Source organism: Corvus cornix, chromosome 2 (genome assembly GCF_000738735.6).
Source record: "Corvus cornix cornix isolate S_Up_H32 chromosome 2, ASM73873v5, whole genome shotgun sequence".
Classification (NCBI taxonomy): Eukaryota; Metazoa; Chordata; class Aves; order Passeriformes; family Corvidae; genus Corvus; species Corvus cornix.
Window position 1 is genome coordinate 149157012 of NC_046333.1, and position 25173 is coordinate 149182184.

The following is a 25173-nucleotide window of genomic DNA, read 5'->3' on the forward strand; positions in this document are numbered from 1 at the left end:
TGAATTTTTTCAAGAAAAAATTCTCTTGATTTAGGACTATTATTACTAAAGCTACCATTTTCAGTTATTTTACTCCAAATAAAGCTGGTGAGACATTTTCTTTTCCTCTTTAAAATCACATATTTTGGAGCAAAGGGTCTCAGCTATGCAATTAGAGAGCAAGAAGTGGGAACAGATAATTTTTTGCAGACACTTTACTGCAAGTGTAGTAACTGGGGGGATAAAACATCAAAGCATGTGGGTTCCAAATTATCCACCAGATGGTGCTGAATGCTCTGAAATAATAAGCCATGGCCGGGATCTGTTAGCAAAAGGAGCCCTCTCAGCCATGTCACATTAGGATACAGATGACTGACTGAGGGGGAACCAAACAAGAAACCTCAAACCAAAACACTGCGTCCTCAGCACATGATGAAAACAGACAGCCCAGGCTGTGCTGTTGCCCATGTCCCACACGAGAACATGCTGGGGCTCTGTTTGCCCTCCAGCTCTGTGCTAAAGTTGTATGAGAAAGCAAAGTCTCTGCACACCAAACTTCCTGGTTTCTCAATTTCATGGAATCATACAGTCCTAGAATGGGTTGGGTTAAAGATCTTCTTCCAACTCCCTGCCATATGCAGAGACATCTTTCACTAGACCAGGTTGCTCAGAGCCCCATCCAACCTGGCCTTTAACACTCCCAGGGATGGAGCATTCACAGCTTCTCTGGGCAACCTGTGCCTGTGTCTCACCACTCTCACAATAAAGGATTTCTACCTCATATCTAACCTAAACCTGCCTTCTGTCAGTTTAACACCATGCCCACTTGTCCTAACACTAAACACCCTTGTAAAAAGTCCCTCTCCAGCTCTCCTGTAGCCCCCTTTAGGTACTGGAAGGTGTTAAATTTTCTCCCTGGAGTCTTCTCCAGGAAGAACAAACCCAGCTCTCTTAACTTGTCAACTTGCTAATTTCTTTAATGAGACACCAACATTGCATTTTACCTCCATGTTATTCACCAGGTCTTTCTTTTTTTTTTTGGTTAGGACTGCACTCTAGCCGAAAGCCTGCTTATTTTTCACATTTTATTATGCAGGTAGTTAGCAGATTGGTGACACTGCAAACTAAGCCACAATTAAAAGCAAATTGTCTGTGTGTGAGAGAAGCAGAGAAAATCTGTGTGTGGATAAAACAGATATTGTCACTGTGTTTACACTGTTTGGATGCTGTTCTGTTTTAATCACTTGTCCAAAATGGTGCAAGCTCCAGCATCCATTCTGGTACGGGTAAAACCGGGGGGATACTGGGAAACAAAAGATCCTGCCCAAACATTTCCCTTTGCAGAGTCAGGGCATGATTTTATTTATGGCACCCAATTTTATATGCTGTATGTCAACATTAATTTTTCATTTGTTAAGTCAGTAAGCTGTTCCTTACATCATAAACTGAAGGCTCAGTCTTCAAGGGAGATGCATTATTAATGCAAATCATCTTAGGTGTGTGATAGCTATTTTTCTAGTTTATGTGTTGTCAAATATTTGAATTTGTCATAGAGGAAGGAAGGCAGGAAGGCAGGAAGGCAGGAAGGAAGGCAGGAAGGCAGGAAGGCAGGAAGGCAGGAAGGAAGGAAGGAAGGAAGGAAGGAAGGAAGGAAGGAAGGAAGGAAGGGGCTATTTCTAATTGTGAGAGTCTTACTGCACTGAAAATTAGTCTAGAGGAGACTCTAGATTGTGTTGTCTGTCCTATAACCTTAACAGCTTCTAAATCTAGTAGAGATGAGCCCAGTAAATTATGCTACTCTAAGTCAATTTTATATGAAATCACATTTCCTTCAAAGTGTCCAAGTCAGGACTTAAAACTAATAAATTTGTCATTTGAAGCAGTTTTCAAGCCATGGCTGACAAAGATTAGGTCACAATTTGTAGCAGGCGTGTAAATGGACTTCTCATTTGGCTTGGACTCATCTTCCCTCCATTAATTGTTACCAAATTCACTTCCCCAAGGAAGTGGTGGAATCACCAATCCTGGAATTTTTCAAAAAATGAGTAAGTGGCACTTTATTTATATGGTTTACTGGGCAGGCTGATATTCAGTCAAAGGATGGACTTCATGATCTTGGAGGTCTTTTCCAAACTTAATGATTCTATGATCCTATGATAAATAAAATATATGAAATCTCTGATTCTAAAACACTTTTTCCAGTGATCAGCGGGTGCTTGCATTTCTTCCTGGCACTCTTGATGACTTATCTTTGTCTCACTTGAAATAAACTTGGCAGAAGCAATTTCAAGAGAGTAGTTCTGTCACTTCTGTGCCAAAATCACTTTTTTTCCCCCATGAGCTTCCAAACATATTTAGGTATTTTTATTTGAAAATATATGGTCGTACAACCTGCCAAAGTATCTTTTCTCCTGTCAGCAGAAAAGCTATAATTGCAACCTACCATAAATAATTTTTTTTGTCATCCTGATACTCAGAGCTAGGCTTACTGAAGGATGTTAGAACAATCCAGCTGGTGACTTGTTAAAAGTGACAGGAACATTTTATACGGAACCAATCAAAGTTATGTGAAATAGTTGGTGGAAGAGAAACAGTCAACAAACTTTCTGACGGCACCAAATTCCCTTTTTCCCTGCTCTGATACATGACTGGGCTGCCTCAGAGCACTTGAAAAATAGACTTGAAAAACATATGGGCAGGTTCTGATGAAGGAAATACCTGCAGCTCCATACAAAGCTGGGATAATGTCTCTTCCACAGATAGCTCCTCTGGGGAAAAAACACAAAGAAAGACATCAGGTTTGAGAACAGTGGATGTGAAATATTAATGCTCTGCTGTTTATTCATGAGAGAAATTGGTAATTTGGTATCCTTGCCTGACAGACAAGTTTCTGTTTGGGTGTGGGCACTTTGCAATCCACTTTGCACTGGTGCAGGTGCAACTTCTGCTTATGCAACCTGGACCACTAAACCAGTAGAAGCTGTTGTTTTTGTGGCGACAAAGACAACATAATTTGGCTTTTTGTTTACTCTCTTTTACTAAAAGTTTGATTTTTAGCCTCTGGTATTTATGGCCAACTGTAGAACTGAATACAGAGTCTGAGCAAATGATGTCCAAGGAATAGTTGTCCCTGTTGTGCTGTGTAACAGTTGTCCCTGCGGACTGTGTAACAACATCAAATCCTGGCTAGTAAAAGATTGGGCATCTCTGTACTGCCCTGTGAAGTTGGAATTACCTCACCACTGCGAGCAGCAGGGTTTTGAAGTATTCCTGAGACAACCCAGCACAGGGACACCCCACATTAAATGCACCGCAGACTATCAGGCAAAGGAGGACATTGATCAACTCTCCAACTTTGGCAGCTCGATTTTGCAATGCGGATTTTTCTAATGGTATCCATAAAGAAACAAAGCATGAACAAAGCAGAACAACTCACAGAACAATCCCCTTCCAAATCCCCAAATGTCCCTTCTCAGATAGCACTAATAAATGGGAAAGGATAGACCAAGTGCCTTGAAAGGATGCAATCTTAGCTGGTAAAATTTGAGAAATAACCATTCCCACTTCTAATGTCTAAAGTAAGCTACTTTATTTTTAAATATAGTACTCAGGGAGCTAGAAAAAAACCAAGAATTAAGGAAATGTGCAGAGATTTATATTCTTGGATTTATCTTAACCTTCTGTAAAGACTTATGAGATTAATATGACCAATATAGATGGTACAACTGAATGAGTCATTTACATTTTTCCCCTGGTCAGTGGAGAAATATAGCAAGTACAAGGTGTAGTTTATGCCATGCCAAATTAGAAAGCACTACCTGTGTCAAATAACATATTTTTAAATGGGGATGTTTCACCCTAATGAACGTAAGGCACAGATATAAAAATTTGATTTATATTTGTCTTACTGCGTGAATCTTACACCCCATAATTTTACTGAGTTTTGCAACAGGTGTCAGAAGATCAGCCTTAAAACCAAATCTTTAGTAGATTTTCAGACTCTGAATAAAATGATGCAAATAGTACTCTGCTGAAGACGCTAAAAAGGGTATTTGCATTTAGCAAATTTTCATGCATTACAAGAAGTACATTTGCAAATGAAGTGCCTGCTTCAGTACCAGTGTTCCTTTCAATACCAGACAAATGGTGTTTAGAACATCAGTATGTGCTCTGGGGTGGTCCTGGAGTTGTGGTGACTCCATGCATAACTCCGCTATCTCACAACCTATAACCCTGTCTGGGCGAGCCATAAATCATCTATTATCTATACCTGTTAACCAAGATCCATAAAGCAGTTTTGTTGCATGTTCTAGTCTGTCTCAGAGCTCGTAAACTGCAAATTAAAATGTTGGTTTTTGGTTTTTTTCTCTTGTAGTTGGATTGAATAACACAGGGTATCACTTACCTATGACTTTTAGACTGTCTTGAAGGGAAATAGATGTTGGGGAACAAGACATGAAGTGGCAAACAGGATCTATCAAGTCCATGAGTGAAGCACAATGCATTGTGTTTGATAGTTCTTATATACAAGAACTATACCGGAAAATTTTACTCCCTTTTAAAACCTGCTGGCCAATGCAATCAACACTCCTAATGTAATTATCTCTGCAACATAACAAAACTGATAACTTCAAAACCTGCACACCACAGAAATACAAAGACACAATGTGAAATGTGAAATTATGAGCCACATTCCTTTAATTCGAAGAAACAGGTGAGAAAGCAGGATTTAGTCAGGAATGAGTCTCATTTTCATAGGTCCTCATGCTCTCATTACATAGATTACTAAACACAAATTACAGAGCTCCATCCTGCAAATCCAGCCAGCCTGCACTTGCACATTAAACCCGACAGGCCTGACCAGCCAAAAAAACCTTCTGCCAAAAAACCAGAAAATCTATTAAAAAATTGAATTAGAAAGGAAATCAGAATAATTTTGAAGAGCAAGTTGTAATTGGCAGGGGAGAAATATATTGCAAGTTACAAAGAAACCCATTTGCATCACCGTTCAGATTTTTCTTTTCAATTATAAAAAAACGTTTGCTCAAGAGAAAAAAATATATTAAGAGTCTTTCCAAGAGTTCATGGCCATTCAGAACTGGAAGTTACAATTTTCAAAATGCAGCTGAGGCCAAAAATCACTGAAAGGGAAGTATTCTGAGAAATGTATCAAAATATTTTATCCATCTACACATCAGGCCACATCCTATAAAAGGATTCACATAAGCTGAGGAGTCAGTCATCTTTAACAGCATGCAAAAATAAACACTAATCAGACAACACAGCTGAAAATCCCTTGAAGTCTCTGAACAGACCAAGAATTTTGGTACTAAAGTGTGTGTTTAAAAATGCAGCACTCTAAAATATTCAATGATTTTAAATGTCTTTTCACTTACCCAGCTTCAGCTGTGGTAAATCAGGAATCTCATTCATTATGAGGGTGTAGTACGTGTGAAGACCCCTTTGAGCATTCAAGAGCAGAAGACAGAGATCCTTATGCCACTTGTATGCATGTTGCATGCAATTTTCAGATGGGACATAAAAGCTGCCCTGTGTAGCAAAAGTGTCAAGAAAGTAAAGTACAGAAATTAAAATTCATGGTCTCCATTTGTGCAACAGGTTTTCACAAAAACCCATTTGTGGACAGTCTCCACCCAGAAGTGGATTCATATCTTTTTACAAGAGTATATTGTGATAGGACAAGGGGTAATGGCTTTAAACTAAAACAGTGTAGGTTTACACACAATATTAGGAACTAAATTTTTTACTGTGAGGGTGGTGAGGTCCTGGCACAGGTTTTCCAGAGAAGCTGTGGCTGCCCCATCCCTGGGAGTGTTCAGTGCCAGGTTGGATGGGGCCTGGAGTAACCTGGTCTAGTGGAAGGTGTCTCTGCCCATGGCAAGGGATTTGAACTAGATGGTATTTCAGGTCCCTTCCAACCCAAGCCATTCTGTGATTCTTCAATTCTAATTAAGCAGATGGCACCAAAGAGATTTTAACCATCCCAATCTCCCAGCCACCCAACTAGCTAGATGTGTAATCCAACAGTATCTCATTCTACATGTTCATTTTGCCCAAACCATAACAAAACCATTAGGTCTCAGCAAGGCTGTCACACGCAAAGACCCTCAGACCAAACAATCCAACAGAGTAATCTATCTCTGTCCATCCCACATGTCCCACCATGGAGCCAATGTCTCTCCCCACAACACAGAGTGCTGTGCAAAATACACCCTCTCAGCTGGAGGGGAGGGGTGGAAAGAACTATAAAGATGGCTACATTCACTTTCCTTTTCCCTCCTTATCACCTCCTGCAAAGGTGATAGCTTGATGGTACCATGGTATGCTTTGCTATCCGTATTAGTGAACAAATGTAGATGGCATTGCTATCCCATCGACAAATATGAGCCACTCTGTACTCCAGGATCAATGTCTGTGCTAGTATATCTCTTGTGGGAGAATGTAACAGGACAGATCACAGCACGTTTACTACAAATATTTCTCAAACAACACTTTTACACTTAGAATGCAAGCTGAGTTTTCACTAGGGTACCATAAATCAGAAATTCCCACTTTTGTCAAAAGATGCTTGTATAAATTACTGATACTTGAAAGCTACACTGCTTAGGTTTAAAATGGAACTACTTATTAATCCCTGGGTTTGTGAAACATGGACAATTTGCAACTTAGTACACTGCTTATCACTCCTGGGATAAGAATACAATTCCTACAGGCCAGCCAGGTGCTGACTGCCTTTCTGGATGGTCCCAAATCTATGCATCTCCAGGAGCAACAGAGAAGAACCAACCACACACCAGTGCATCTCCTGTGTTTTTCTCCCTTTGACTTCCCTAAAACCTGTATTTCACAACTCTTGGCCTGAGCCAGGATGTTTCCCTCAGCTTCTCATGCAAATCTTCAAGAAGTTAACTAGAATTCTGTGGTAGGCACAAAAGGAAATGCTCTCCAGACCTGCAGAAAAACAGCTGATGATAATTGACAGAGTTGGCTGTTCTTCAAAGGTTTCAAAATCTCCAGCCTCAGCATGAATATTTTTTACTCTCACCATGGCCAAAACAAAAAAGGGAGCATAAAGAAATGCTGCTCAAAACAATAGAAAATTGGAAGTGGATTGATGAACAATGTCATGAAAATATGCCCTCCTTTATTATCCAATGCTGATTACTTTTTTTAGGTAAAAATTATTCTGGCATTTAAATGCTACACTGATGAGCAGAAGGAAGAAAGTGAGTTAATTTCATAGTTTATATGAACGCTATAACATGGTGTTGTGCATGACTACACTTTAATAGGTCTATTTTCAGCCATTCCTTGGCATAGATTATAGCATAAACATAAAAAGTAATAGGAAAATGCACCTGCAAGTGGGTTCAAAACTTGTGTGAATTAAAGGCGTTAAAAATATTACTCAATTAGTCCAGTGTTAAATTCTTTAGCGTTTGTTTCCTATCTTATGGTGCTTTTTAAAATTTGTCCTCAGCTGATTTACACTGGACAATTGTACATGTTCTACACTGTAGACACAGAATTAGGAGCACTGAGTACAACCACAACAGGCAAGTAAAATTTTCTCTAGCATTTCTCTCCATTTCAATGTAAACTTTCTTCAAATTACTGTAAGATATGGATGGTGTACCTGTGTGAATAGAGAGCTGAAAACATTGCTCCAAGCTCTCTTTCCTCTTCCTGTTCCAGCTCTCTGGGAAGAGTGTCTGTGCCAAAGAAAGGTGCTGTGCTTTGAGAATGCCATTGCATGAGAGCAGCCACGCTGCACAGACCAGGTTGTGCTGTGCAGGAGTAAGAGGGCATATCACTAAGCATTTTGATGAAATTCTATTAAATGGTAACTGGCTTTTAAACCCTGTTGTTTAGTGGGAACATCCATCCCAATTTGAAAAATCTTTTTGTCGAGGTGGAAAGTGAGTGTGACAGAAAAAAGGCGACATGCTCCAAATTTCTGGTTCTTCAGTGACTTAAAGACATTACTGCTCTCACAGGACTGCCTCTTCTGAAAGTTGTCACACACATACACATGTACATATCTCTGGATACAGAGCAGGACATTACAGAGATTATTAAACCCACCTCAGGGACAGTTTAAACTAATGTGAACTAAGGTCTGTGCATCTTCATCTGCAGGGACCCCAGCAGGGCAGGCATCTGTCAGATGATGCCATTATAAACTGCTGCAGCTAAATCAGCTTATCCATCACTGCTCAGTAAGCTGAGAAATGTCAAGAAATGTTGTCCTTTGGGATGGTCTAAAAATTGCAGACCTTTCACATTTGCTATTTTAATTTCCTCTTCTGTGCAATTATTCAGGTGTTCCCCTATTTCCTTGTCAATAGCCTGAAACGGGGACTCAGACTACAATACTAACAAATCAAGTTTGGTAACAAATGTCACGTGCTGCTCTAAGGGAAAACACTGCTGTAAAAACAACACTCAGGAGAAACAGTGGCTCTGACCCATTAAACAACTATAAAGTGCTCAGCTTTCCAGGTTTCTCAACTCAGGATGATAGATATTGGTTTGCTTCTGGTTAAGACAAAACTCTCATTAAACCAAAAAATGATACTGAAGTTGACAATCCCACCTTTCACAAAGCCTGATGGCTGCTCTGGGCTTGTAATATCCATTGTAAAAGTACATGTTGGTTTCCTTTGTAAAGATTCTCATGACCTGTTGAGCTAATTCATTTGGCCTACTGTTATTTTAATTTCATTAGTTAGTAGGTAGACAGATTCTTCTATGCTGGTTGTAAAACGCATCTGCAGATTTCTTTTTCCAAGACCCCTTTTGTCTGTAATGGTAGACTGCATCTCTAGCTTTTGCCCTTTTCTATTTCTGAAAATTTTGGTAGGACATGAATGCCTGACAAATCTCACTTCAAGGCTTAAGACCTAAAAGTACTCTGATAGTAAAGATGGATGACAGCACAGAAGCTAGTAGTACTGACACAAAAGAATTTCTTCCATTGTGCCAACATCATTAAAGGGAAATAGGTCAAAAAGTCAATACATTGGAAAAAAAGGCATTCCAGAGACTCATCCAATACAGGATGGAAATTCGCCTTAGCCCTCCTTTTGTTATGAATGTGCTCATACAAATATTTTGCATTTTTTAAGCAGTAGTCAAGTTAGGTTCTACCTGAGCTTTTGCTGTTCTAATTTTCTCCCTGAATAACCTCACAACACCCTTGTAGTCCTCCTGAGTTTCCTATAACTTCTTCCAAAGGTCATAAACTCTCTCCAGCTAAAGAGCTCTGAAGGTTTTTTCTCACGAAGAATCCTGGGCATATAGGCCTAATTTCTCCATTTCCCTGTTAACTGTGATCACCATCGATCACAGTCATAGAATGGATTGGATTGGAAGAGACCTTAAAGGTAATCTATTTCCAAATCCCCAGCAACGGGTAGGGAGACCTCACACTAGATGATCACATAAAGAAAAACCTAGACAATTGAAAGATAAAAGCTACTTCCTAGTGTTTTGGAAATGTAAAAGCTTCAGTTCACTTTGATCATGATGTGCAAAGCTGGACCCCAACACTAGACCATCACTGACCCTTTTCCATCTATCCTCTAAGCTGGTCTTCTGCTAGATTTACCCAGACAAGTAAAATAGCCTTCAATATCAACAACCCTAAACAAACTAAACACTCCTGGAAATATCCCTGCTGAATACATTTAAGTAAATCAGCCTTTTAAATTAATGGGTTACTTGTGCAATGCTCTTATCAGTCAACAGATTCCTCCTATAATTAGACTGTATTCCTTTATAAATGTACTTTTCCTTTATAACAAGAGAAAGGAAAATTACTTGCAAAAAGCAAACATCTTCATCAAATAAGGTTCACGTCAATTCATTATTCAAATGCAGAGAACAATTTGTGGATATTCACTTCCAGTGTACTACATCTGTCTAATATCAAAAGGTACCAACTGAATTTTATGCTTTGTAATGTACAGTTAAGTAGCTTGTATTTGTTTTGTATTAAAGCAATTTCATGAACTATGTTAACTATGTTCAACAGTAGCACTAACAGTTGGTAAATGAAATCATGTTTAATCTAACTCTTAACACATTTCACAATTCAGATTCGAATTGCTTGTCAGGAATTTCAATATACTAAAAAGCCATTTCTGTGTAAACAGACAAGTTTTGCAGTCTCCAAATATTTCCCAGTAGCAGAGAGAGCTACCCTACTTTACCTGCTTCTGGGAAAGATCTAGAGAACTGCTTGAAACTGAGGGATAAATCTCAGCATCCCAAGATAAATGAAGTTTCTGAGTCCACAGCATCTGCCCATTTGCCTGCAAGCCCATTTTGATTACCTAAGATGAAAATTTTATTCTGGCATCAAAATCAAGGACCAAGGCTTTACTCTCTACTTTGGATGCTGTTTTCTAAGATAGGAGATTTCCTGTTATTTGGTGGTTGGAAATTAAATTACAGTTATGTCGTGAGCTAAAACTTTAGTGTTTCCACTTCATTAGTGAAAGTGCTGGAGCAGTGATGGGAGCAGGACAAGTTTTTACTCCATTTTCTGAAACTGGTTGCATGTCAGAAATTATTTTTGTCTTAAAGAGGTTATCATGTAAATATGTTAAAATGAACACTCAGAGAAAACTAAAGAGGAAAAGAATATCTTTTGAGCCATTCTTATGACAGAAATTATATTAAAGAGAAAAAAATAATCTAGATTATTTAAAATGAAAAACTTTTAATGATGATATTTCATGAGGAAAACAACAACCAATCAACAAAAAAACAAAACAAAGCAAAAATTCTGGATTTGGGTTGACTAAGAATATTTTTTTATAAATATATATGGTGTATATATATATAACAAATTTATACACATGTAATCATTGTAGAGGTTTAGACTGGATATTAATAAAGATTTCTCCATGGAAAGGGTTGTCAAGCATGGGAACAGGTTGCCCAGGAAAGTGGTGGAATCACTGTCCCTGGGCAAGTGTTCAAAATTCCTGTAGATGTTGCACTTGAGGACATGAGTTAATGATGAAAGTGATGGTGGTGCTGAGTTGACAGCTGGACTTGATAATCTTAAAGGTCTTTTCCACCCCTAACGATTCTATATGTGTGTATATGTATATGTCTATTTACATCTCCATTCAGCTATGAAAAAATGCCAAACCCAAACAACTCCCCCTCATTAATTCATTCATCAATACAAACATTTTCTAAATCCCTGTGCCAGGCAGTGAAAAATTATCAGCAAATCTAAAAAAACCCCTGTAGTTTAAAGACATGGAAGCCCACAGTTGCCAAACTGTGGATGCCATTCTGTGGTGACACTGTTTCTTCTCAGCCCAGTTTTGGAATTTGGAATATTTTTATTATTTTTATTTTTATTAAGCAACTACAGACTACATATAACAGATGTGATACACAAATCTTGGTCCTATCTGGCAGAAAATCTGTTCATCTCTGTTCTTCATCTGTCAACAGCAGATATGTGAACACAGAACGTTCTTGAGGGTAGGTGACACCCACATAAACCAGCTCCTGTAAACCTCTTTCCTCTAACATTCACTAACAGGAAGACAGCATGCTTATGGGAGGAACAGTTATGGACAACTAGGAAAATTAATATTTTCCATTTTAAAAAGTAAAACCAAGGACCAAACATTTAAGATAAATAGATATATATAACTAGGATGCACTTGAATGTATATATTCTATCAACTTATTAAATTGCATAGAAAAGGAGAGCCTGTATTGATTTACTAGTCTGTATTTGCTATGATGGTTCATTATCCAAAGCTCTAAAATAAAAGTAAAATCATTATAATATATTTAAATTCTATTTCAGTGACACTAATAACACTAATCCAAAGCTTCAATAAAGGACAATAATTAGAAAGGTATTGACAATATATAGAACTATTTATGTTATGCCTCTCACTAAATCTGTTATGTAAGAAAATGTAGGTTGGTATTTCATAAATACAATTTGACATTTATATTACCTCTAAAAGTTAGAGCTATTTTGTCAAAACCCCTGGGATAAAAGAGCAGTAGGAAAAATATTTGACATTGCAGTCAGATTTAGTGACAGGTTCAGTGATAATTTACACTTTGTAGAAAATTAGCAGTTTGGAAGTTTTTTACTTGATACCCTTGAAAAATAGGTACCATCAGGCCTGAAAAAGAGCATTCTTTGAACAGGTAGAAGAGAATTCTCCTGGTCAGCTCTAATGATTATTGTTTCAATACTATAAGTTACTGTTCTAAATGCAGGCTGTAGGTTTATTACTTACAATTGGCCAAGGAAGAAGTGGCCAGGAGAGTATTTTTTAGGAAAATTACCATCTAAAAATACAATTCTAGTAAAGAAAAAATGTTTCACAGATTACACTGATTTCCCTTAAAGTTATTCTAGGAGAAAAAACACTGACCATGTTCCAAATGTCTCATACTGACCTGCCTAGAAGAAAAAAAAGATTTTTCATTTAAAATAAAATTTCTGGCTTTTTTCTTATTTTCTTTTTCATCAAGATAAAGTTCATATAGCAATATATTGTAGAATTTAAAGGTTGAAAAGAAACCCCAAAATACTTTCTTTCATGCACAGATGATTTGGTTTCTTGTGGGGGTTTTTCCAGATTTTTCCTTTAGGGTACATTACACATTTTTTTAATTTCTATGCAATTGTTTGAAGCCTATTTCCCTCATCACTTTAAAAACTGAACCTAGTGACTGGAGGTTATGTTACATCCTATGTATAATCACAAGTGTCTACAATCACAATGGTTCTTCATGTAAAAGCACACATAGGGTATTCTATTGAAGTTTTTGAAAAATTCTGATTATGATAAATAAGAAGGCGAAAAAATCCTTTTTCTCCCCCTGATCTCTAGGGTTATACATCACTATACAGAAAATTAAAGCTGTAAAAACATTGCTTTAGCAGTAAATTAAGCACTGGGGAAAATGTCTCATGAAAGTCAGAGCAGTGTCTGACACGAGGCATCCTTCTTCCAAGATGAGCACTGAATCATCTGGCACAAGAAAAGTTGTATGAATCATGTGTCATAGAATCATAGAATCTTTTGATTTAGAAGAGACCCATCAGGATTATTGAATACAATTCCTAGTCCTCAACTGCTTCTCATGTATCTTCCCCCCTAGACCCTTCACTACCTTCATAGACCTTCACAATTTTCATAACCCTTCTTTGGACACTTTGCAATAGCCTTATATCTTTCTCACCTTGTGGCACCCAACACTTCCCCCAGAACCTGAGGTGAGGCCACCCCAGTGCAGAGCAGGGCAGGACACCTTCCCTTGCCCAGCTGGTGATGCTGTGCCTGATGCCCCCAGGACAGGGTTGGCCCTCCTGGCTGCCAGGGCACTGCTGACTCCTATTCAACTTGCCATTGACCAGGACCCCCACGTCCCTTCCCAGAGCTGCTTTCCAGCCTCTCATTCCCCAGTCTGTCCCTACATCCAGAGCTGCCCCATCCCAGGTGGAAAATCTGGCATTTGCCCTTGTTAATCTCCGTACAGTTGGTTATTGCCCATCTCTGATTTCTTGAGGTCTCTCTGCAGGGCCTCCCTGCCCTCAAGGGAGTCAACAGCTCCTCTCAATTTAGTGTCATCAACAAATTTACTCAGTATTCCTTTGAGCTTTGTGTTCCAGCTGTTAATAAAGATGCTGAAGAGAATTGGGACAAGGATGGAGCCCTGCAGAATCCCGCTATTTGCATTGCCAGCCTGATGTCACCCTATTCACTACAATCCTTTGGGCGTGCTTTTCTTTCCCTCTGGTACATCTATGTCTGAAAATGACATGTTAGACCATATCTTCAAATTGTTATTACTAAGAGTCTGTGTAGGGAACATTCACAAAGGACACTGAGATATCCTTTGGCTAAGAGATGGTACAGCAACATTGAATAATTACAATTTTATGGGGAAAAAAAACCCAAAATACTTGAGAATAACTTTTTATGCAAAAAAAGGGGGGCAGATTAGATACATAGATTTATATAAATATCTTCCTATCTATCTAAAGCTGGTCTTTATATGTAATTTTAAATTAAACATTTATTAATACATACACACTTATGGTGCAAATTCTGATCTCCTAAACAAAAATAACACAGTGGAGACATCAAAAAGGTCCTTAATACATTGTCCTTTCTGATTACAGGGAGTCCATGCTGTCTACTCACAGATAAGGAAAGCATATCCACTCCTGTTTCTGTGATCAAACAAGGACCCCTGAGCTGAAGAGCTGCCTTGTTATTACTCATCACTGCAGGCAGCAGCATAAAACCAGTCAGTTTTTAAAAGAACACTTGTTAACATCTTTTTGTCTCTCCCACCTGTATGTACACACACATATAAAAAAAGGTAGACCTTGTTCAATGATATTAACACAACTGTGCCATTACAATTGGCATTCAGGACATCAGAAAATGTCAAAAATGTTTTGATACAATTTTATGCCTAGCAACACAGAAGGGTGTGTTCAGCTGTGGCTCTGGCTGGGGTGGAGATGGTTTTATGCAATGTAATCCTACAGGTTAGAAGGTGGCAGAGTATTTCTCTTTATATCAATGCTGTATACTGTCTGATATTAGGTATATGAATAAATAGCTAAATAATTAAAAAAAGAAAATTCCCGGGATTTTATAGAACATTATTGGCTTTGTTTACAAAAATGTGCAGTGAATTACATAGGGATTAATGATCAAACTCTAATACATGTCCTAGTTTGCTTACAAAAGAATGGTGAGATTAGTGTCTAGCAAATCTTTTATATTTAGATCATAAACATGTCCATCTCAGCTCATCACCCTGGTCTCCCTTCATAGCACACAGAGAGAAACAGGAATTTTTGGAGCACAGTTCATCCCCTCTACTTCAGATCTTGATGTTATAGAATTACAGAATCGTTTGAGTTTAAAGCGACCTTAAAGGTCATTCCGTTCCAAACCCCTGCCACACCTTCCACTGGACTAGGCTGCCCAGGGCCTCAACCAACCTCCTCTTGAACACTTCCAGGATTGAGACATCCACAGCTTCTCTAGGCAGCCTGTTCCAGTGCCTCATGACTCTCACAGGAACCAATGTCTTCCTAATATTCAATATAAATCTACCCTCCTTCACTTAAAACCATTCCCCCTTGTCCTATCACTTCATGCCCTTGCAGAAAGTCCCTCTTCTGCATTCTTATAATGCACTATTCCCAAGAAATTCTTTTTGCTTTCCACAGATTTTGTATGAAGGAAAATTAAACTAGAATCTCAGATGTAGAAAATTCAGAGATGGGCAGAGAAGTTCCACCCCAGTGCTTATTAAAAAAATATATATAAAATAATATTTCACACAGTTTTGAACAGAGAAAAATAAATGTGGAGCATCCTGAATTCAAATAGGTATTTTCTTCCCTCAGAGAGGAGAAATGTTTCAGATATGATGATCTGGATTCTTCAATCAGCAGTAATTGCTGACTCCAAGAAGCTGACAATCAGTCCCAGAGCATGTATTTTTGGGTCTAATGTGAACTTGGAAATCCTCTTAGGGAAAAAATAGGAGCTGAAGGAACCTGAGATAGAAGTGGTGTGCAGGGATGTGAAGGCCTCATCTTGTCCTTACAAGAGAGAATGGCCACAGCTGACACATGAGCCAGCTGAAGGTACTTTGCCAATGCATGTGGGCTGGTTTGGCCCTAACAAACAAATTAAACTCAGTTCTCTTGCAGGTTCCATTTCTCTCATGGTGTTTGGCAGAATATGCTATTAAACACAGTGAACTTCTATCACACTGCATGTACCAAACTACTTGGCTCTGTGTTGCCTTCTGAAGCACAGACCCGAAGCAAATGGTCACTCTGACATGCTCTTCATTTAATAAAAGCAACAACGACTGCAGTTTCCTATTTAGAAATGCCAGGGTCTATTATGTACTGACAGTCACTGCCAGAAAGAAAGTGACTTCAGGCTTGGATCTCTGTTCACGTATGAAAAGAGCTACAGGAATAATTGATTTTGCAGTTCAGTGCCCAAACGGGGAAAAACGGAACATGTTAAGTCAGCTTAAGAAGTATTTCCTTCTTCAAAGTGAAATGAAACACCCTTCTTTTGGCTTTTTTCCTTTTTTTTTCAAGACCTTTTTCTTAGCAATTACAAGCTATCTAGTCATTGTGACTTCATATTTCAAGACTTGTCACTTAAGCACCACAACAAACCTTTTACAACCTCTTAATGAGCTACAGATACAAATTAAATCATACCTTAAACTCACCTGTACACTGCAAAGTTAGACAAATTGCCATGTGCTGAGTCATGTTACATAGCACAGGATGCCATAGCAATTACTTAATGTGGGGAACAGTAAGGAGTAGGATGCAGAGAGGATGTTCATATGGAAAACATATTCCAACCTATTATAGTATATGCCTATTTCAGTTTCTCACAGAGGTGGTGGACTGAACTCAGCAGTCACACCACTCCTTCCTGTCTCTGACCACAGTGTTTTGGGTTTCTCTCTTGCTAGGAAAATGGCATTTCAGTGGGCTACAATATACAGGAGGAGAACCAGGCTGACACTGCATTCTCTAAACATCGGTAAGATTCTAGAAATAAGCCAAGTCTCACTGTAATTGTTCCACTGATATTCCACATGGGCTTTCTGAAATTTGGGTTCTTTTTTACCTTTCCAAAATGTTGACAGGAACTGCCTCAAAATTGAATATCAAAGTGATCAAATATTTGATGAGTTCTTTTTCTAAGGTACAATATTATCACTGGAATCAGACAGGTTAGGGTTATCCTGACTCATATCCTGCCCCTAAGCACAGGATTTACTGAACAGTCTCATTAATGAAATGTCCCTATGGCGGCCAATCTCGCTCTGTTTATGCAGCAGGTCATGAAAATGAAAACTTATCTGGGGCTACTTGAAATTTCCCAACAGACTGTGCTTGAGTTGTGTGAAGACCTTGAGACAACAGCACACAAAGCTGCCATTTTAAGCCAAAAATCAAACCACTTGACATCCTGCTACTCTCTTAAAATAAAATTTAAGATAAAATTTTCTCAGCTACAAATATGTCCATGTATGGAGGAAGAATTGTTTACTTCAAACACTGAAGCACCATTTGTGCAGAAAGAAAGAATCAAAGGCAAAGACAGAGATCCTCCTGTCCAAAGAAAGGAATAAAAAAAGAACCAGACGCAAGAAAAGTGCAGAAGGGATACTAAAGAGATGATAAAAAGTAAGTCTCACTTAAATGAGGTCGAATTCCTCATTTTCTGTTCACATTTTGTAGAAAAGACCTTTATGAGTTAGATGCTGCCACAAGCAAAATCTGGGGACCACTATTCATGCATCATAGAAATACAATAAAAAAATAGGATATCTTTCCTTTTCTGGGAAAACCTAAAATTCAAAGAGGCCATGTACATTAAAAAAAGTCTATTTGACTACATTCCACATCAATCTGACAGGCTGAGCCTTTGCTTTTATCAACACTCACTGGTATTATTTGTGGGGAACATACATCTATTGTCTTGCAGCATGGCATGGTGCCATCAAGAAACCAAGAACTGTGAATTATTTTAATAACAAGGGTATAGACATGAGCTCCTTGGGATTTTTGATACTCCTGCCTATTAGCAGGATGTTTATGAATTGCACTGTTTGCTTTCCAGGCTACTACAGCAGGTGGCCAAGATCACTGAATCTTGTCATTTTGCTATCCCTGGCTTGGCTTCTGAAATTATAGGTAAGATCTAAAAATATGTTCCTAGTGGATTATTTTGATTCTTGATCACAGAGCATCTCACAGGAGGGAAGAGATAACGGTGCCAACCATGCCCACTGAAATCAATTTATTGAGAGCCTTGCCCAGAATTCACTGTTGAAATGTCTGTAATCAGAGAAGTTGCTGCATGTTGATTAATTACCTTTGTCTTCACAAAAAAATGGAGATAAAATATAAAACAATCTCAACACTATTTCTGATCTTTTCCTCATCCTGGCAAATTTAAACATTAGCAACAATGTCAAACAATGGCTAAAGAGGAAATATTTAACTGTCTTTTGACAGTGACAAATTACTTTAACCTTTATGAGCTCATTTTTTAAGCAGTTTGACATTTCGTTACCAAGGCAGAGTTCTGATTTTATTGTTACCTTCAGTCTGTTACACAGCCACAAGTGTTACCAAGTAGGTTCCTATGATTCATATGCAAGTGAAAAGAAATCATGTCCCTATTGACAGGACTGTTATTTTTTATTATTATTTGTAAATGTTCCTGTATATCCCAGACTTTCTACTTGGTTCGTGATTGACTTCTCATTTTTCCCCAGAGAGGTGAGTAAAAGATTTTGACTTGTATAGTCTTTGTCAAACCAGATCAGAAGAGAAATCCAACAAGTCTTGTGTTTTGCAGGCAATCACAGTCTAGTATTTGATACTCATGGAGGAGACAGGTAAACAAAGAGAGCAAAATAAAAGCCTAAGCCCTGACAGCTTCAGAAACTGAATGCCTTCAAGCAAAGTCTTCTTCAAATTACCCAAATATTGGTTTATATCACAGCCCTCACAGTTCCCATCCTTTCAGAACAAGGACTGCAGGAATTGTCAGTGCTGTCATTTTGCACGATTGTGTCAAATCCTACAAAGTTCACAGAAGCGCCTTCCAGCAACGTGTTATCCCAGCTCTCTCGTGGTCTACAGAAATGGGGAGAAAACAAATCCTTTTATTGGGTCCAAATGTGCTATTTTTCAGGTTACCTGAATTTTGTCCATTATTGTTTTGTGAAAAATAATCAACAGAAAATCTGTCTCAATAATATATTCCAAGGTCTGTTGTAAAACCAAGTCAAATCAATTTCCATTACTTCCCTACTTATTTTGCTGAAGATAATTCTGCGGCTCAGAGAGTCCCACCACTCAGGTAATTGAAGTGACCCAATGAGATCCATTAGATTTTTCTTTTAGAAATGTTTCAAAACCTGTTTTTAATCAGTATTATTTTATTTCAACCCCAGAATCACTCCCAGAAAAATAATTTACAGCTGGGCTTAAAGGTACCTTCCTTCTTGCAAAAAATTGGTCTGCACAAAAATTGCTCCTCTTTGGCCCAGGTGCTGTAATGCTGGATTGGTTTGTTTGATGTGGGGGATGTGGTTTCTATGCCTTTTGCTGCCAGGAAACAGCTCAATGTCTAATCCTGTGATTATGCCACATTCCTGAAGTCTTCACTTATGACACTCTCAGGCAATGAATCATTTATAGGTCTTTCACATGCATGCAAACATACATCAAATGGAAAAGCCAATGATAAAATAATATACAGTCCTTTTTATCACTGCAGAAATCCACAGTTTCTGTTCTAACACTGAGACTGAAATAATGGCTAATAAGAATATTTCCTGGGTATGTTACTTTAAGCAATTACATTGATATGTTATAATTTAGTGCAACAAAATAGGGAACTTCTGAATAGCTGGAACTGTATAAATTTGCATAACTATTACATCTTCACAGGTTCATTTTCACAGCCCCATAGATACCTCCTGTTTTATGCATAGCACATATACCAGCCCTCAAGTAATTTACACTCAAAGACAATAAAATTTCATGAGCTCTGGGTAGCTTACCATTTATTCTGCAGGCCATAATTTTATGGTTTTAAATAAAATACTTCTAATGAGTTCAGTAGCAGAGAAAGAGACTGATTGACAGCTCTGGAGAGTTGAACTGTATTTGTTTACAAAAGAAACACAATATCTAGAGCAGATCCAGAGCTTTACCGCCTACATGAACATTATTTAACATTGCCTTGGGGGTGCCCCGCTGTCCTGTTCAGCCTTTCACCCCTGCTTCTCATCAGCCAACTCTGTCTGCCAATGTCAGGAAGACCTAATTCCAGCAGAGACATTGCAGATTGCATCTAGGCCTAACGAAAACCTGTGAGATGGCAATTTTGCCTTGGGTCATCAAAGAGTAGATATATGGTGCCTTCAACAAACTTTATGGTTTTATCCAGCCCTTGGAAAGAGTTTGGGAATATTTTGGGAGACCTTATAGCAGCCTTTCAATAGTTAAGGACAACTTATAAGAAAAGAAATATGGGGACAGACTTTTCAGCAGGGCCTGTTGAGATAGGACAAGAGGTAACGGTTTAAAACTAAAAGAGGGTAGATTCAGACAGATATAAGGGTGACATTTTTTGTGATGAGGGTGCTGAGATGCTGGGCCAGATTGCCCTGAGACCTGGTAAATGAACCATTCCTGGAAACACTCAAGGCCAGGTTTGACAGGGCTCTGAGTAACCTGATGTTGTTGATGGTGTCCCTGCTCATTGCAGGGGGTTTGGACTAGATGTTTAAAGGTTCTTCCAATCCAAACCATTCTATGAGTCTCTGAAGAAGATAAAGAAGAAAAGTGATGGGAAGAGGCTTATCTGACTTGGCCTTATCTGATTTGCTAGCAACCAGACGCAAAAGACCAACAATACTGCAGCTCCTTCACATTTCATGACACACCCAGCTAACCTGGGATCATGCAGTGACTGAGTGCACAGATATTAACAATACATCAGACCCTATTTGAATACCATACTGTGAAGCTGGGAACAGTAGAGTAAAATACTATTGTAAAACTAGGCTGACTAGAAGCTTAATTTCTCAAGGTTTATGCCAGTCAAAGAAGTAGTGTAAGCTCATTTGCCTCTGACTGTGTCTGGCTTACCCTAAATCAGTCCTTAGATCTATATTCTCACCCAAGTATGTGTAATTGCACATATGTGTAACTGCATGAATATTCACACACTTTTCCTGGTTATGCAAAGAGCTTCCTTGAAGCATTACCCAATTTTGATCCAAATATCTTTTTTTTCTGGCACTCATCACAACACTTGAATATAGATTCTGGATATGTGATTAAGTAATGTCATCTTCAGAAGAAGTTATTCTTGTCCTGAAGAGCTTCTAAAATTATTCTCATTTTGCCATAAAGCTACAAAAAAGTGCTTTGTTGGCAAAACTTTTGTCTAATGCTATTGACCTCTGTCTGGCAATGCTTTTGCAAATTATAACACACTGACCCATCTCTTTCTCTTAGTCCACTCTTTTCTGATTGTCAGACTGCTGAATCTTGTCTGATCCTTGGAGAAAATACGAGACCATTTGAGTGGGGTCAGTTGGTTTTGCACAAACTGATATTGCTGGGGCTGCACTTCTATGTGTTCCTCCCTAGCACTGCACCAAGACTTATAATTCTTATCAGCTGTGAAGCTGTTTCTTGGGTCATTACGACTGACAGGATAGCTGTGAACAGACGTGTAGGCTTTTTCTGTCACTTGGAGATTTGTTTCCACAAAACAAGTGGAAACAAAGTAGTTGGAAAAAGAGGGAATCTTTTTTTCTCATTCCCCAGTCTCTGAGCTGCTGTCTGGGACACTTGCCAGTAGCAAAGGGTTGGCTTTCAGATGATGGATCTCAACTCTGCTGTTGTTGGCATCTCCACTCGTGCTGGAAAGGCCGTCAGCTCAGAAGCTGTGAGAGTTGATTTGGTCTCCCTTCAGGAACTCTCATCATCAGTCAGTGGGAATTATTGTTCCTTAGGAGCTAAGGATTAGTGTTCCTAAGGGATATGAACATGGTTTTTAAGCAAAGTATCAGTGGAAAAAAAACTAAGAAAGAAAAAGTGAATCATAAAGTGCTCTTTCAAAAGGTAAAGAGCAGCCAAGTCCAATTCCTGAAGTGAGGAATAAAAAGTCTGTTCCTGCTGCTCCTGCACTTAACTACAGGGAACAGAGAAAAAAAGAAAAAGGTATCATCCAAGCCCCTTCCTCTAAAATTATTGAAAAATCAATGCTGAAATCTCCAGAAAGGAAAACCTTGAATTGAAAGAATGTCAGCCAAGTGAATGACTGTACAAACCACATAAATGGATTCAGACAAAGTGAGAAATTACGGTGAGGGAAGCCAAATAAATTCTTCAGTATATAACTGTAATAGTAGTTGTGAAAGAGAAATAAATCCTCCATGCTTAGTCTGCCTTTTACCACACTACTCACAACTCTCTAAATTAGCCATAATAAAAATCCTTTCAGTTATATAAGTCTAGGAGAGATTAGGAAAAAGAATGCAGCAATCTGATTCTTTCCAATACATAAACAATGCAGAAAGACAGCAAAAAAAAATGTATGAAAAGAGTAACTTCCTATTCAAATTCTATTGCTTAACAAAAGGAATAAATTATCAGTCCAATATGAGCAATTCCCAAGGATTTTCTCCAGAACAAGTCTCCATCACCCTCCTGTCTGGAGTCTCACAAGAATCTCCAGTTATTTTCACAACATTTGCATTGAAGATCCATAGCAAAAACATTGCAAGGCTTTTTCACCACCATATTTCAGGGCCTAAACCCAAATTAATCTCAGCTTTGAACTCTATAAAAATTCAGATCATTGCTTTGCTATACTCTGCATATGTCTCATCAAAAAGCTAGAATACTCCAGTGATTAAGGAAACCAGTTACTGTCACAGTATTAGTTACATGTTTTCTGCTACAGCTAGGAAATCATTTTGTTCTTTCTAGAGATCAGCCATTTATCTTCAGGCAACCAAAGATTAAAGACTTCATCAGTAATTATAACAAATGGTGCCCTGAACATACTGATTAAAGATACTTGTCACTGTACCTTATAAAGAGCAGTATATCAGCTCTCTTCCTATTTCAGAATAATTATGTGTTGGACATCTGCTAGAGTCCCAATCACGGCTAATCATCATTTGCACCAGCAAGACACCCAAGGAATCTTTTAAAACCACCCATTACAACACATGCTTACACACAGAAGAAGTCTTTGCCATTACACACTCACACCGGAGCAGAGAAGTCCGAGATGAAAACTAAAGGCATTTCCATGTAAAATTAACAATTCCAGATGAAATTCTGATGTAAACGACACTTCTGCAGTCTGGATTAGCTACATTGAACAATTATAAGTAAAAGCTATTTAAATACTGGGATTTTTAAAAAATTGGTTTAAAAAACATAAATAATATGTATCACCTGTCTTAGAACCACAGAATCATATTACACATTACAATTCCCACAATGGAGCCTACGTGGGCTCTTCTCTGATGCACAATCACCACAGAATCAAAGGATATTCTGAGATGGAAGGGACCCACAAGGATCATCAAGTTGAACTTTTAAGTGAATGGCCTGTACAGGGATCAAACCCACAACCTTGGGGTTATTAGCCCCATGCTCCAATGAACTGAGATGATCCAGGGTCTTCCTACTTCAAGAGCTGAAAAGGTTAACTATTTGGCCAAAGAACCATAACTATAGAGAAGAAAAGAAGACTAAACCACAGATGACTGCTATGAGACATAAAAATGTGGGTTTGAATAATGTTTGGGTGCTAGGCTAGAACAGCCTGGCTTTTGCCTATGTTGCTGAAAAGATGAAAATATTAGCAAACTGTCTGTGGAAAAGAACTCTTAGCATGAACAAAATTTTATTTGAATGACACTCCTGGTTCTTGTGTTATGCCAGGCATAAACCTCATGTCTTTTGAGATTGCTACATCAATGCTAGATAAAAGAAGAACACTTCTCATAAAACACCAGTGCCTTATTAATGAGAAATCATATGATTAATCAATCTGATTACTTAGAAGTCAATTTATCTGTAGTGCAACTGCTAGCCAAATGAAAATAAGATTACTGTGAGTACAGTTTATTAATAATCCTCAGTATGTCATTGATTCAACTTGATTATAACACAGCAGGCATGTGATGCACAATATTACAAAGACATTAAGCCAGCCTGACAACAGTGGATACAGAGGAGGTTTATGCTACTGGATAAGGCACAGAAATCCTGAAGTGTAAGTGACCATTCAATTTTCAGATCTGCAAGGAATATATTATTTTATTTTATTTTATTTTATTTTATTTTATTTTATTTTATATAAATAAAGCTGCTGAAGCTTTCCAGTATCCAGCTCTTAGGGCTGTTGAGATCACCTGAAAGAGTCAGTGTGGAGTTGAGATACAGGCCTTGTACATCCCAAACAAACCCTTGAACTTCTTCACATAGAAAAGCAATTTAGCAGACACAAAGGGGAATTCAGGGTCCCTGAAGGGAAACCAGTCACACACAGCTCATGAGGCTGTTTCATCCCACTGGGATCTCCCAAGACTGCAGTAGATATGATCCTATTTTGAACACATCTACTGTGATATATATTCCCTATAGGTTATGGGCTAAAGAGAACTTGAGGAAGTCCTAGCACTTCTTATTATTTAGTAGATTTTACTATTCTGTAGATTATTCTCTTCTAGTTTGTTGACCACAAAATTTTGTTCCTTCATATTTATCTGGCCTTTTGTTCCTTCATATTTATCTTTTATTTTTACACAAAAAATATCTTCTTTCAATAATAAATATCTTTGTTGTCTTAATTGTGCTTGAAAGGAAAAGTGCAGTATAGATAGAGAGAAAATATTAGAGAGGGAAGAAGGAGGAAAGAAGAAAGGGAAGATCTCTGCTAGGTAGAGGAATGGGAAGAGACAGGAAAACTTTAAAAAACCCCAAACAAACAAGGTTTAAATAGGATTAATTATTATAACTACTCTGCTAAGCCAGGAGATGAGGAAAGTGTCAGTGATGTCCAGAAGCCACTTGGGGAGATTTAGGGAAAATGCACATGTACAATCCAAAGCTGCTGGCATTTAATTAGTCTCCACAGTGAGAAGTCAGAAGTGCAGAACGAGAAGCCTTCAGGATGTGTCATTAAGCACTGGCACCTCAGCAACCCAAACACAGAAGATTAGGTCAGGAAGTGGAAAGAAGAGCTGATTGATGCAGACTATCTTTAGAAATTAAGCCAGTCAATTGTTTTTCAGTAAGGAAAAAGCAAACCAGTGACATAAACTAGATGAGCACTTCCACAGTCAACTTGTGGGCCTAAAAAGAGCATTAACTCTCTGATGCATCCAAGTTCTATCAGGAAAAAAGAGGGGAAATGGGAAGCATTATCTATATATGATATATCAAGGTAGGAGTCTTCTACTTTGTATTCAAGAGATGTCTGGAAAACGTAACTTGGTAGTTTTATCATCATATTTCAGCACAATTCTGGCTTTTCTTGGGGTTTA

At 38.2% G+C, this 25173-nt stretch overlaps 1 protein-coding gene across 7 annotated transcripts in view; it reads right to left on the minus strand.

Annotated features, from left to right (window-relative positions):
- The window catches only part of FAM135B (family with sequence similarity 135 member B), a 271095-nt gene that overhangs the window by 23158 nt on the left and 222764 nt on the right, over positions 1-25173 (minus strand). For all 7 annotated transcript variants that reach the window (XM_019289330.1, XM_019289329.1, XM_010404724.4 and 4 more), the window contains 2 exons: positions 5376-5529; positions 2698-2747 (listed from right to left, as the gene is read on the minus strand). In XM_019289330.1, coding sequence (XP_019144875.1) covers positions 2698-2747; positions 5376-5529 — 204 coding nt within the window. The remainder of the gene's footprint in view (positions 1-2697; positions 2748-5375; positions 5530-25173) is intronic.